General features: G+C 56.3%; 1 protein-coding gene across 1 annotated transcript; it reads left to right on the forward strand.

The window, feature by feature from the left end:
- The first annotated feature begins 589 nt into the window (after positions 1-589).
- CADM4 (cell adhesion molecule 4) lies at positions 590-14,359 on the forward strand. The gene is made up of 9 exons (XM_067719431.1): positions 590-719; positions 9,533-9,679; positions 9,987-10,139; positions 10,409-10,543; positions 10,978-11,142; positions 11,269-11,359; positions 11,758-11,930; positions 12,685-12,813; positions 13,319-14,359. The coding sequence occupies exons 1-9, from the start codon at positions 656-658 to the stop codon at positions 13,426-13,428; spliced, it is 1,167 nt and encodes a 388-aa protein (XP_067575532.1). The 5' UTR covers positions 590-655; the 3' UTR covers positions 13,429-14,359.
- Positions 14,360-14,879: the final 520 nt, after the last annotated feature.

The raw sequence follows: 14,879 nt of genomic DNA on the forward strand, positions 1-14,879 counted from the left end.
CCCATAGCCCACTCCCGTTCCCTCCACGCTCACACCTTCACCTACACTCCCCCTCTGGAATATGTGCACGCCCCCGCCTTCACCTCCACCCACCTGTCCACGGAGCACCTCCACCTGCCCACTGAACACCTCTCACACTCACCTTTCCCACCAAACTCCCCCTCCCTGGACACTCAGCCTCACACACATCCTCACTCAACACTCTCCCCTCCACACACACCCGCACCGTGGCGCACCCTTCCAACAGCACCCTCACCTTTCACGTGACACACTCCCCCTCACACACCCCCTGCACGCGCTCCCCTCTTCTCCATCACCCACCCCCTCTGCCGTCACCCAGCCCCCGCACTTTCCGGCCACGAGTCGAGCTCGCACACGCCTCCTGCACGCCTCCGCCTGCGGACCCCCAGCTCTCCGGCGCCTCCCCTCAGTCCGGCTCCCCCAACCCTCTCGCGGCGCCCTCTCCCCCATTGTCTGGGGCCTCCCCGCGTCTCCCTGCCCCTCCCTGCGCCGGCCCCGCCCCGGCCTCGGCGCCCCGCCCCCCGGGCGGGCAGGGGGCGGGGCGAGGGGCGCGGGGGCGGGGCGGGGCGGGCTGCGCGGGAGGTGCAGGTGCCGGCCGGGAGCGAGCGGCGGCGGCGGCGGCGGCGGCACCACCATGGGCCGGGCCCGGCGCTTCCAGTGGCCGCTGCTGCTGCTGTGGGCGGCCGCGGCGGGGCCAGGTAGGGTCAGGGGCCGGGGCGGGGGGCGCGCCGCAGTGACAGCCCGGCGGCCGCGGGGCCGCAGAGGCGGAACAATGCGCGCGGGGCCGGGCCGGGCCCCCTCCCCGGGACAAAGCGCAGCGCGGGCCGGGAGCCGCGAGCCGGGAGTCGCGAGCGGGGGAGGGGGCGCGGGCCCCGGCCGCCGTGCCGCAGCACCCCCCCACCCCGCACAGGCCCTGATCCCGGCGGGACAAAGGGCCCGAGACCCCCAGTCCAGCCCCAAGCCAGCCTTCTCGGGGCCGGCCCCGCTGTCCTTCTGTCCGGTCTCTGGGTCCCTCTGTCCGCCTATCTCTGAGTCCCTCAGTCTCTCTCCTTGTCCCCCTACCCTTGTCCTCTGTCCCTCAGTCTCCAAGGCTGTCCCTCTCTGTCTGTCCCCCTTTCTCCTTGCCTCCCTGTCCCCCAGCTCTCTATCCTGTCTTTGTCCCCTACATCTGTCCCTTGGTCTCTGTCCCTTTTTACTGGGTCACTGTGCCTGCCCCCCATCACCCTCTCGACTCCCTTCTCTGTCCCCCTGTATTTTTGCCCTCCCTCTCTGCCCCCATTCTCCTTCTCTGTCCCTGTCTTACTGTCACCTCTGGTTTTCTGTCCCCCATCTGTCCCATTCCCTTGTCTCTCTGTCCTCTTTCTGTCATTTCTGTTTCTCTAGCCCCCTCTATCACCTATCTCCCTCATTCCCCACTCTCTCCCCTCTCTCTGTCCCACTGTCTCCCTGTTCCCTGTCTCTCCGCCTCTCCTTTCTACCCTTGCCTCTCCTTTCTACCCTTGCCTCTCCTTTCTATCCTTACATCCTCCATCCTGGGCTCCCCCATTGCCATCTTTCGTTTCTCCATCTCTCTATCCCTCTGTGCCCCTGAAGAGGAATTGAGTCAGGGAGGGCATCCTGAAGGGCCCTGGAGGGAAAATGTGTATGGGGAACCTTGGCATGTGGACACACACGTGGATTCAGCAAATGCCTTCCAAACGCTGCCCCTCCCCACCCGTTCACACACCCAGGCCACGACCTACAGAGACGCCCCCTCCAGGACCTCCAGGGAGCCCTCCACATACCCTTATCACGCACAGTGAAAAGCTGGAGACCTCCAAGATAGGGTGACCCTGAGATCCAGGACAAGGTCAGGAAATGTCAGCCCCACACTCACACTCTCACACTGTGTGTGCCTGGTACCTGCCACAGGTCACCCTGTCCCCGGTGCGGGAAGCCACTCCTGGGGGGAATGGATGACTGGGAGGTGGCTGAGCAGAAGTGGGAGGGCCGTATGTCCTGTAGAAATTTGGGAGCTGTGACCAGATGGCACAGGGCTGGGGGCCTGCCTGGGTTTAAATCCTGCCTCTTGCCATTTGCCAGGGTAGCCAATGGCAAGCACCCTCCTCTCTCGGGGCCTCAGTTTCCCTTTCTGTAAAGTGGGGATGTTGAACTCGGTGACCTGAAAGGAAAGGAACTGCAACTTGGACCCCTGAAGGGGTTTCTGGCAAGCTGGGTGCAGTGACACCTTCCCCACTCGAGTCTGAGGCAAAGCCTCCCTCTCCTCTCCTCGGGGCAAGGTGAGGGGCAGAATGGACCTGTCACCCTCCACCTTGCTTTCTTTTATAGTCTTCTGCCATCGCTTCAAAACTTTCACCATTACCTCCTTTCTTTGTGGCGGACACGCCACAATTTCCCAGATGAGCACTTTGGTACCTTAGCTACATCTCCATCCAATTTTGTCTTTCTTTCTTTCTTTGTTAGGCACTAAAACCCAGGCTCACAGACTCCTAGAACCAACGAATCCAGTAAACAAAGAACCTGAGGGTATTTTAGAACCGTTGACATCTTTAGGCTTCCAGAATCCCAAAGTCTTTAGAATCTTGACACCTTTCAAGTTCCAGATCTTTGCTGGCATTAGCATTCTAGCCTCCTGATATCTTCACAATTCTGAAACCTTGACCTCTTGGAGATCCTGAATCTTGACACCTCTGACATCTAGAATCTTGACGGCTTAGAATCGTAGGAATTTGGATTCTCAGAATCAGAGTATAGCCTAAGATGACCACCTTCCCAGTTCGAAAATCCTTTCTCCAGCACTTCTTGTGGCTTGTCCGTTGTTTGGTTTTAAAGTCACTGCTTCCTGGTACACTAATCCCTTCTATAAACTTTCTCTAAATAAAATGGTGTGGGACTTAACAAGTTGGGAGAGAGCTAGGTGTCATGGGAAGCACTCTGGAACCAGGCCTCCCTGATGTAATTCTGGGTCAGCCCCTGCCCTTTCCCGCTCTGAACCTCACTTCCCCTTCTGTAAAGCATGGAGTAGGCAGCTGGAGTACCTGATCTCAGAGGACCCTTCATGCTTTCCTTTTCTCTGGTTATCTCTGAATGGCTTTGGCCCCCAGATTTTAGGAGTTGTCCATGGTCCCCACGTTTCCCTTTTAGTCACTCCCCTTCCCCTCTCACCTTGCCCAGCCAGCAGGAGTAGGGATGGAAGATGGGGTTCATTTACACCCTTTCAAAACTGTATTCTCTTTTTCCTGGCTCCCTCATCTACCAAGAATACCAGCAGAGGCTGGTGAGATTTATGACAAGAGAAAGAAGGGGTCCAGGGTGGGTGGGCGAGAGGAAGTGAGAGAGAGATGGGTTGCCTGCCCAAAGATGCCCACGGGCAGAAACAGAGACCCACAGGCCAGGAACTGGATGGAATAGAAAGGAGCAGAGGAAACAGATCTCCAGATCCAAAGAAAAGGTAAAGAAGCTATGAAGAGTTGGGGGGCTTTGTGGAGGGAGCGTTTGTTGATCCCGAATCGTGTTTCCCTCCCAAGTGACTCAGTCTTCCCTCCCTCCTAAAGCTCTGCCCAGCCACTCTGAAAACAGGCTTCTGTCACTGATCCTTACCCACCCATGAGCCGAATGCCGGAGTCCCCAGAGTGGGGGTCAGGTTCCGTGATGGATTCCAAGACCTTAGACGCAGCGGGGCTGGGGCCTGGGGTGGGTTAATGTCGTGTGAGCCTGGCCTGTCCCCGTCTTGGGGAACACAAAGGCAGCTTTCTCTCTCTGCGTGGGGTGAGGGGCGGGGGGTGCCGGGAGACCGTTGGACTCGCCAGCACCCATTGGCCTGTGGCACCAGGACACAAGCACCCACTGGTTCCTGCCTGTGCAGACCCCGGGCCCGTAGGTCCTCTGGGTAACGGGCACCAAGGCTCCTCAGCCGGCACCCAGTGGGGCAAGAGGGCGGCCGCAGAGCCCGGGCTCCTCTGGAAGGGGGCAAATAGAGGGCGCTGGGGATGGAGGAGAGGACAGTGGGTGCTCAGTGCAGGCTCACCCCCTTCCTGGAGCAGGAATTCTTCCCCTGACCCCACACCCAGGGGGAACCTCTGGAGGACTCCCTTACCCCCTGGCTGGGCTTGAGGCCCGGAATCCAGGGAGCTCTAAGTATCCCAGGAACGTGAGGACCACAGGGGGAACTTTGTGTGTGAGCTGCTGACTCACCCCTACGCCCCCACCTGATGCTTGCTTCGCAGACAGGAGGAGGACAAGCGCGCTGCGGAGCCGGGCTGTGTTCTGGGGGTTGAGGACTGTGGAGCTGGAGTCAGAAGTTCCCAGGAGGGAGCTGGGGGCCTGGACTCTGGGTCTGAGCGGGGAGGGGCGGGGGGCCTGGATCCGGAGTCTGAGGGGGGAGGGGCCGGGGGTCTGGACTCTGGGTCTGAGGGGGGAGGGGCCGGGGGGCCTGGATCCTGGGTCTGAGGGGGGAGCGGCCGGGGTCTGGACTCTGAGGGGGGAGGGGCCGGGGGTCTGGACTCTGGGTCTGAGGGAGGAGGGCCTGGGGTCTTAGACTCCTGGATCTGAGGGAGGAATGGAGCTTGAACTCCCGTGTCCAGAGGGAGAAGGGGGCTGGGGTCCCAGACTCCTAGATCTTGATGGAGGGTGGGGTGGGTACAGACTCCTGAGTCCTGAGAGAGGAAGGGACTGGGGGTCCCAGTCCACGTTTCTGAGGGAGGAGGGGCTGGGACCCTGATGCCTAGGTCCTTCGAATACAGGCGCCTTCACAAGGCTGAGTTGGGGAAGAATTGATGCTTTGTGCGAGGATGTTCGGACTCCGCCATTGATGGGGGGCTGAGGGGGGGTTCGGTCAGGACGCAGGGATGTACCACCTCCCTAGGGGAGGATGTGGGGGAAGGAGGCATGATGCCACGATCCCCCTGGGGAGAGGATATGGAGGTGGTGGCTGTGACCTTCCCGGAACTGTGACCTTGAGACTCCCTTGGGTATTCGCTGACTCAGGACCCAGGAAGTACTCCCCCCACTCGGCTTAGTCTCCGTGGAAACATCCACCAGCTGTGTAGTCTGGACCCCTGACTCCTGGGTCCTGAAGGAGGAGGGGGTTGGAGGCCCAGAATCCTGGATTTGAGGAGGGAGAAGGCTGAGGGCTTGGGGCTTCAGGATTCGAGGGAAGAAGATGCCGAGGACCCCGATTCCTGATCCTGATGGAGGAGGGCACTAGAAACCAGGGCTCCTGGATCCTGGGAGAGGAGGCAGCTGCGGGGGCCGGATTTCCAGGTCTAAAGGGGAAGAGTGCTGGATTCTGGGTCTCTACATGTCACCTGTTCAGCCACTCTTCCCCAAACCCCCCCCCAGTCCCTTTTCCAGTCACCATCCCCATGACGACTCCAGGCTGTCAACACAGTTTAAAGGGCCAGTGCCCCAGTCCCCAAGCTCAGCCCCTCTCTGACCAGAAAGTCCTGCCTCACCACCCCCCAACCCCGAAACAAAAGCTCCTAGGACATTAATATTCCAGGCACAGACACTGTTGGTTACTGACTCCTCAGGAGGGGGAGGGAATAAGACAAAAGCCCCCCACCCTAACCCCATGTGCACCCTCAAGCAGAGAGCAGGGGACACATTTGAGGGGGGCAGACCCAGAGGTCCTGAGGGCTCCCAAGAGATGTTGAGTTTCTGCCACTGACTTGCCTGGGACCCCTGAGCCTCGTTTTCCACATCTATAAAATGGGGGCTAGCATTGGGCTAGTCCTGAGGTCTAGGATCCATGGATAGGCTTCAAGATGTTTTTTTTTAAAGTACCAGAATGTGCAGGCAGGCCAGTTCTCAGGTGGATGGGCATGTTTCCGGAGGTTATGATAAAAGCAGCTTTGCACAGAGGGCTCCCTGAGCCTCAGGTCCTGGGCTAATCCTTGTCAATCAGGCATTGGCATCATCCCCACTTTACAGACAGGGCATCTGAGGCTCAGAAAGGTTAAGCCAGTTGTCCCAGGTCACACAGATGGCAAGTGGTCCAGCTGGGATCCACCCAGGTGTTTAAGATGAGAATAATGTGATGTCACAAAGTTGTGAGGATGAAATGAGATCCTGCCTGACACGTGCGATTCATGCATCAGTCTCCCCAGAGACATCCCCATGCATGTGCGTCCCCAGGCACACTTCCAGGCGCCAGGGTGCAGCAGTAAACCCAAGGGGATTACATCCCTGCCTTCATGGGGTGTATGTTCGAGTGATGAGGGACAAACAGACAACAAACAAGTATGCAAATTAATAAAATAAGTTCAGTGAAATTTCCATAGAGGAAATAAAACAGTGGTGATGAAATAGGAAGTGTTCTGGAGGGGAAGGCCCAGGGAGTGAGCAAAGGCGTCTCTGATCTGAGGCACAGAGGCCTGAATGAGAACAGGAGGCAGTCCTGGGATGATCAAGGGGGAAGAACATTCCTGGCAGATGGAAGAGCCAGTGCAAAGGCCCTGAGGTGGGAACAAGCTCAGCATGTTTGAGGGACATCAAGGCCAGTGGGCCCAGAGTGAAGTGAGTAGCAGGAAGGTGGTCAGAACTGTGGTCAGAGAAGGGCTACCACCAAGCACCTTGAAGACCCAGGGAAGGGGTCTAGATTTTATTCTAAGGACAGCCTTCGGAGTGTTGTAAACACTCTGGCTGTGTTGAGACTTGCCTGAGGGGAGGCAGGTGGGGAAGAAGGGAGACTCATGAATAGCTCTTGAAGGACCAGGTAACAGATGGTGTCCTTGGACTAGGTGATGGTAGGTGAGGTAGCCAAAGGTGAACAGGTTTGGGATATATTTTGGAAATAGAATGGATAGATCTTGCTGATGTTAGAGGTGAGGGAAAGGGTGAAAACTTGCATGACTTCTAGGTATTTTGGTCTGAGCCACCAGGTTGTGACATTTACCGAGACTGAGAAAACGTGGGAAGGAAAATATTTGGGGCAAGGATTGGACATGTTAAAATTGATATTCTGGGAAGGACTAGATAAACCCCTAGTAGTGGCTTAAATTCACAAAGCATTATATTCAAAGATAAAAGAAGCCAGAAGTAGGCATCCAGGCCTTTTATGGCAGCTCCACATCATCACCAGAGACCCAGGCACCTTCCAGCTCTGGGTTCCAGAATTCCATCACATCCTAATTCCATAAAGGTGACCTGGTGGAAAAAGGACTTAGCCCCTTTCTTTAGAAAGTCCTCAAAATTATCACATGACACTTTTCCTGATACCCAGTCGGACAAAATTTTGTCACATGGCCTCACTTAGCTGCAAAGGAGTCTGGGAAATTTCTCTTTCTGCTGGATATAGGGCAACCGTAAAATACAACCAGGGTTCTTTTTCTAAAGAGAAAGGGAAGAATGGATGCTGGGTAGGAAGCTTGCTGTCTCTGCCTCCTCTCCCCAGAATTAATCTTTTCCACCCCTCAGCCCCCAAAATCAGGTTACCTGTCCCTCTTACAGGGGCCATAACACTTCTGATGGGATTTTACAGTGATCTGTGTCTACCTCCCCATAAATATTGAAGGCCTTCCAGGACAGGGACCTCATGTGACTCATCTCTGGGCACCCAGCCCCTGAAAACCTCCCCGCTGCTCAAATGAATGAATGAGACCGTATGTAAGAGACATGAAGCGATAGTTGTCCAGCATTTAAAGGTAAATAACCAGATCTGATCATGACTCCTTCCTGCTTCAGTTGCTCCACTGGCCTTCAGGATAAAAGCTAATCTCCTAGCCTGGCATTTGAGGCCCTTCATAAGCACATCCCACAACCCCTCACCAATGCTGGACACTTTTCACCCAGAGAACCAGGAGTGGATGTGGATGCAGGTTACGGAATCAGAAAGATTTGGAGGCAGACCCTGCCTCTGCCACTCTCAGGCTGTGACCTTGGCCAAGTCATTTTCTCTGGACCCATCTTCTCATCTATAAAATGGGAACTGGGAAAAAAACAACAACTGGAGATTGATTATAATGCCTCCCTTGTTCAGGTATTGTGATGATTAAACGGAAATTATATAGGTAATGCCCCTAGCACAAAGCCTGGAACAGGAAGTGCCTAATAAACAGAAGCTATTTGGTTATTGTTGTTTTGAAGATGACGGTGACAATGATGCTGTTGATGATTAATCTCAGCTTTGAGCTTTACGCTGTTTCCTTGGCTGGGAACACCCCCTTACTAACCCCTTACCTTGTCCCTCTGTTGGATTAATCAGGGTCAGTTAACTGCTATAACAACAGCCCTGAAATCTCAATGGCTTAACAAAAAAGTGTATTTCTCACTCATGCTACAGTCCTGTGCAGGCAGGTCACAGGGGGCAGGAAGTCAGGGCCCTGGGCTCCTTCCAGCTTGTGATCCTGTCCTCCTCTGGGTTTTTGGGAGTCCTCTCCATTCAGCCAGTATGAAGGATTGCAAGTGAGATGAGCCAGGCTGGAAGAGGGGTTTCTCTCTTCTGCCTACAGCCCATCGGCCAGAAATCAGTCACATGGCCCCACCTAAGCACAAGGGATCCTAGGAAATGTAGCCTAATAGAGTGTGGTACCAGTTAACTTTAGCGGCGGTGTTCAGAGACCCTCCAAAACATAGGTCTTTAAACAGCAATTATGTTTTTTGCTCATGACTCTGGGGGTCAGCAGTTTGGACTGTATCAGTCGGGTATCTCTTCTCTTGGTCTCACCAGGAGTCACTCATGTAGCTACGGTCGCCTGGTGGTGCCACTGGGGCTGGGTGGTCTGGGATGGCCTCACTCACATGGCTGGCAGTTGGTGCTGGCTTCCGGCTGGGCTTCTCTCTCCATGTGGTCTCTCATCCTCAAGGAAGCTGGTTCGGGCATGTTCACCTGACAGTGTCAGGGCAGCAAGAGGGCATGCACGGAAGCTGCAAGGTCTCTTGAGACCTAGGCTCCAGAACTCATACAATATCACTTCTAGCAAAGTGATATTCACTTCAAAGCAAGTCACAAGGCCTCCCCAGATCCGCAGGGTCAGAGTGCTTCATTAATGGGAAGAGCAGCAAAGTCAGCTCACAAAGGGCACATACAGGGATGGGAAGAATATCGTGGCCGTCTCTACAGACGAGTTACCACATGTGCTCAGGTGTGAAAGACGGGGTTTGGTGAGCACATAGCAGTTTCCCGTAGCTGGTGAACTCCTGTGCATTCTTTAAAATGTGGATCCAATGGAGCTTTCTTGTAGAGCCTTCCCTGATCACCCCTCTCCCTGGGTGGTCTTAGTCTCCACTTCCTCTGAGCTCCCGGCGTGCCCTGTGCTACCCCCATTAGAGCATATTCCGCTGGATCTTGACTGCACCTCCTCTAGAGCAGGGGGCAGGTTTTCTCCATCTCCCGGACTCCAGCCTGCAGGAAGTGTTGGGTGGAGGGAATGAGAGGGAAAGGAGGGAACTGAATGAGAGGGAAAGGAGAGGGATTGGAGGTTTGGATGGGCGAGGAACAGAGGGAGAGAGCAAAGACTGAATTGCACCCCTCAATGAGTCTCCTATCCTGTCTCTCTGTCTGCTGGTCCAGGGGCAGGACAGGAAGTACAGACAGAGAATGTGACAGTGGCTGAGGGTGGGGTGGCCGAGATAACCTGCCGTCTGCACCAGTATGATGGATCTATAGTTGTCATTCAGAACCCCGCCCGGCAGACCCTCTTCTTCAATGGTACCCGTGGTGAGTGCTGGGGTCTGGAATCCTGAGTCTTGAAGGAGGAGAGGGCTGGGGCCTGACAGAGGACAGAGCTGAGACTCTGGACTCCAGGGTCTGAGGGAGGAGGGGGCTGGGGGCCTGGACTCCTGGTCCTGTGGGTGGGAGGGCATGAAACGTTCTGGGTACCCAAGGGAGTAACTAGGTGGGCACCTTAGACGCATGCGTATGGTTGGAGAAAAGAGGCAGAGGGCTGAACTCGAAGCTCCTGGAGAAAGGGTGGGACTTCTGAGGTCAGGATTCCCCAAGTTCACTCTTGTCGTTCACTCTCTAGCCCTGAAGGATGAGCGTTTCCAGCTTGAGGAGTTCTCCCCACGCCGGGTACGGATCCGGCTCTCAGATGCGCGCCTGGAGGACGAGGGGGGCTACTTCTGCCAGCTCTACACGGAGGATACCCACCACCAGATTGCCACGCTCACTGTACTGGGTAACGGCCTCCCCCTCCTCAGACCCATCCCTTCTCCTTTCTTCTCTGCTTATCCCTTATCCTGAGACCTGACCCTGGCTGTTTTTAACCTCCTGGACATCTGGTCCCAGTAAATAAGGCCGGCCTTCCTGACCTCTGGCCTCTGTGTTTGACCCCTGCCACCTGAGACCCTTGTTCCCTTTGGTCCCTGGAATCCCGCAGCCTGGTTACTTTGAGCCCACCTTGGTGCCTCCCTTGATCTCCTCCTTGCCCCCTTCTCCCTGCGGCAGTGGCCCCGGAGAATCCTGTAGTGGAGGTCCGGGAACAGGCGGTGGAGGGCGGCGAGGTGGAGCTCAGCTGCCTTGTTCCACGGTCCCGCCCGGCCGCCGTCCTGCGCTGGCACCGGGACCGAAAGGAGCTGAAAGGTACTACCTGGGATCAGGGATGCGGGTGGGCGGGGGAGGTGCCAGAGAAGGGCGGGACTTAAGAGGAGGCGGGGTTCCAGGAGGCATGGCTTGGGAAGGGCTGGTTTATACGTGGGCGGGGCCTGAAGAAGAGTGCACAGGTTTGGCAGACACTAGTCACTCAATATATAGCTATTGAATGAACTGATAGATGAGAGGGCGTGGGGTGAAAGAGGGGTGAGCTTTGGGAAGAGCCACGTGGGGTGGTGGGCCTCTTTCGAGGACGGCGTGCCTCTTTCGAGGACGGCGTGGTTTGGAGAAGTAGAGGCGAGGGCTGTGGATGAGGGGCGGAGCTTGGCAAATAGCCTGCTTCGGGACTGGCTTGGGGGTGGGGTGCTCCTTCGGTGGGCGGAGCCATAACCCCGACCTGACAGTGTCTGGGCGGGTCTTGGCAGGAGTGAGCAGCAGCCAGGAAAATGGCAAGGTCTGGAGCGTGGCGAGCACAGTGCGGTTTCGTGTGGACCGCAAGGACGACGGCGGTATCGTCATCTGCGAGGCGCAGAACCAGGCGCTGCCCTCCGGACACAGCAAACAGACGCAGTACGTGCTGGATGTGCAGTGTAAGTGCCTGGCGGGCCAGCACCCGGGGGAGGGAGTGTACCACCCCGCACCGCCTGTCCCCGGGGGAGTTCCTAGTCTGCATGATGACCCGGACAACCACTCTCTCATCTCACTTCTGCCCACAGACTCCCCCACGGCCCGGATCCATGCCTCCCAAGCTGTGGTGAGGGAGGGAGACACACTGGTGCTGACATGTGCTGTGACGGGGAACCCCAGGTGAGCTCTGGGGCCCGAGACTTCAGGGTCCTGAGGAGAATAGGGCTGGGAACCTGGACACCTGTGTCTCAGGAAAGAGGGGACTGGGCTAACAGAGGGGGCTACGGCCCAGACTTCTGAGTCCTGAGAAAGGAGGGGTCTGGAGCTAGATCGTGAGGAAGGAGGCCGTGGGGTCCCGGACTCCTGGATTCTCAGGGTGGAAGGGGCTGGGGGAAAGGCTGGGATTCCTGAGACCCTGGTGATGGGTGGAAGCTGGGTCCGGGACTGTTGGTTTTCTAGGAAGGAAAGGGCTAATAAGGACCCTCTTATTTGGAGATGCGGCATGTCTAGATTCCTGAAACGTCAGAATCGGGTGCTGACACCTGCGTCCCTAACTCTCATTATATACCCCCGCCCAGGCCAAACCAGATCCGCTGGAACCGCGGTAATGAGTCTTTGCCAGAGCGGGCCGAGGCAGTCGGGGAGACGCTTACGCTGCCCGGCCTGGTATCCGCGGATAATGGCACCTACACCTGCGAGGCGTCGAACAAGCACGGCCACGCGAGGGCGCTCTATGTGCTCGTGGTCTACGGTGAGGACGTGCGGCGGCAGGCCTGGGGGCAGGGCTCAGGGTAGGGGCGGGGCCTCCCGGGGTCTCCGCACTGTCCTGTGTGGGCAAAGAATGATTCCAGGGGGTCAAAAGCCCACAGAGTTCTTATAGTTCTGGGGCCAGACTGATCGTCTGGGTTCAGATTCAGTTCTGCAGCGTCCTGTTGCGGGTAACTTCGTGCCTTAGTTTCCTCATCGGTAAAGTGGAAATAAACAACAGCACCTACCTCATAGGGTTGTTGTGAAGACTACATGAGCTAAATATATAAAACGGTTGGAGGCCCCTAGCACAAAGTAAGTGTTATGTGTTCAGCTCCTATGACGGTGGGGCAGGAATTTTGGAGTGGTTGGGCCCTAGCTCAGCATTTTAAATACCTGGAGCGTTTCAGAAAAGATGGGGAGGGACTTGGACCTGAAGACAATAGAAAAGGGATGTGTTCTTTCTGTTCTCTGGGGGGTGGGGTGGGGCGGGGGGGAGGAGGCAGGTAGATATTAGCGAAATGACTCGGGGGCCGGGTCGGGCATTGTACAAACCTACACGCATTCCTTGAGGAAGCGGAGCATTAAGAATGGCACCAGGGGAAGGGGCCACCAGGTGGCAGTGATTTGAGGGGCGTGGCACATAAGGGGGTACGGTTGGACGTGGCGTGCAGAATGGTTTAAGAGATTGGCAGCGATTGGCCCGGGCTGGGACCGTCCTCTGATGACCTGGGCCTGCCCCCCTGTCCTTTTGGCAGACCCTGGTGCGGTGGTAGAGGCTCAGACGTCGGTGCCGTACGCCATTGTGGGCGGCATTCTGGCGCTACTGGTGTTTCTGATCATCTGTGTGCTGGTGGGCATGGTCTGGTGCTCAGTGCGGCAGAAGGGTGAGTGGGGGCGGGGTCTCAAATTCAGCGAGGGGTGTGGTTGGTTGTGGCGTTCGGAAAGGGGTGGGGCCTAAAACCCGATTCGAAAGAGGGCGGGCGTAGAGCCGGGAGGGGGAGGAACCTAGATCCAGGATTTGAAACCTGAGGCCCAGATCCCGAAAAGGGGCGGGTCTTTTGCTCCAGGACCCTAAAAGAGGTAAAGGGTTGAAGCTGAATTAAGACCATGCGTTTGAATTCCTAATTGCTGAGTTCGTTGGGAGCAGAGCAAGGGGATACTATCAAGAGAACGGATAAGGGTTGATCGTTCCGTGAACTTTTGGAGTCTTTCTAATTCTGCTTTTACCTCTTCCTCTGCCCCTGTTTTGCTCTTCCCTGGACTTGATTCCCTCTCCCTGTATGTTCCGTCTCTCTCTTCCTTCGTCTGGTATGTCTTGTCGGCCTCCCTGTCTGACTCTTGGGTCCACACATATCTGTTGCCTCTGCCCCGGGGTCTGTCACCCCTCAGGCTCCTATCTGACCCACGAGGCCAGTGGCCTGGATGAGCAGGGAGAAGCAAGAGAAGCCTTTCTCAATGGCAGCGATGGACACAAGAGGAAAGAAGAATTCTTTATCTGACCCCACCTCCACCCCAGGCATGGGCCTGGGCTGGGGTCCACCCCACTGCCAGCTGCAAAGACATTTACCGGAGTCTGGGATGGTGGGCTTCTCCCCCCACCACTAACACCTCAGACGCTTGGGCAGGGATGGGGGTGTCGGATGCCTGGGTCTCTGCAAGGGCCAGAAGCAAGGGCCCAGAGGTCTGGGTCCCCCAGGGGGGCAAGGGCCAAAGGTCCAGACCCCCAAGTCCAGGGAGGGCGGTAGGGATTGGGTTGGGGGAAGATAACTGGGGGAAGGCCAAGGCCCCTAGGCTGCAGAACCAGGTCTTGTGGGGAGGGGTCAGATTCTGGGAAGGGTGGGGTGGGCAGGGAAGGGGAACAGAGATATCTTTGGGGGTCCCAGACCCCATGCCAGCCATTGGAGGAGTTCCACAGAGCTCTGGGCACCTCTTTGCAAAGCCATGTTTGCACGGTGGGGGTAAGGGTGGGGGGAGGGTGTGGAAACAGGGATTCTGTGTCTTTGTGTCATAACTTTGATGGGGGCGATGAGGGAGACAGCCCCAACTTTTCTCCAATCTCCCCTTCCCCAGGCTCCTGGGCTCTCCTTCCCTCTACCTCCTTCCCCCACATCTGTCCCTTCCATATTTGTCTCTCTGTCCACCCACTCCTTGGGGGGCCTTCCCCATCTCTCCTCCAGGCCCCCCGGGGAGGGAGAAAGGAGTCTGGGGGGAGGGTGCGTTGCTCTCTATGGTTTTATATATAATATATTAAAAAAAATCAAAAATCTGTATGAAAATATCAGATTGCGCCCCCCTCCCCCCATTCCTGGCTTTTGCCCCCTTTTTCTTGTTTAAAAAAAAAAAAACACACATTTTGTACGGGGCAGGGAGGGGAACGGGGAGGGGGTTTGGCAATCCCACTAACCACCATTAAACTGAGGAGAGAACAAGTGTTTGGGGTGGCTGTGTGTCTGTCCCTCTGCCCAGAGCTGTACCATGTTGGGAGGGGTGCTGAACTGAGGGAGGAGGGAGGGAGGGTGATGGTTGCTGGTGGACAGTGTAGGCCAGTAGAGGGTCCTTACTTCTCCAAGGGCACCTCCACCCTTCCAAGAAACCTGTTTTTTTCCTGGTTAGTCTTTCAGCCAAAAGTCACCAAGTCTTGTCTCTTCAGTAGCCAGTGAGCTACCCCATCCCCACCCAATAGCCTGGATCCTTCCCCTGGCTTACCCCCACCCCTAACATCAATCTCCAGAGGAGCTTTCAATTACACCTTGCCCTGTCAAAACCTGTCCCTGCCCTGCCCAAAAATCTTTCCCTAGCTCCCCTTCATCTCTAGATCAAGTCAAAGCCCCTTAGCCTGGCATTCCAGGCCCCTCATTCATTCATCTAAATTTTAGACAAGTGATTCTAATTTTTGAGTCAAAAATATATTGACCTTACTTGAGTGCCAGTCACTGCTCAAAGGGCTGGA

Source organism: Pseudorca crassidens, chromosome 20 (assembly GCF_039906515.1).
Source record: "Pseudorca crassidens isolate mPseCra1 chromosome 20, mPseCra1.hap1, whole genome shotgun sequence".
NCBI lineage: Eukaryota > Metazoa > Chordata > Mammalia > Artiodactyla > Delphinidae > Pseudorca > Pseudorca crassidens.

Coding starts and splice junctions, on each gene's coding strand:
- CADM4 (XM_067719431.1), top strand. CDS start 656: ATGGGCCGGGCCCGGCGCTTCCAGTGGCCGCTGCTGCTGCTGTGGGCG. Junction 11,360..11,757: donor GCTGTGACGGGGAACCCCAG/GTGAGCTCTGGG, acceptor ACCCCCGCCCAG/GCCAAACCAGATCCGCTGGA. Junction 11,931..12,684: donor CTATGTGCTCGTGGTCTACG/GTGAGGACGTGC, acceptor TCCTTTTGGCAG/ACCCTGGTGCGGTGGTAGAG.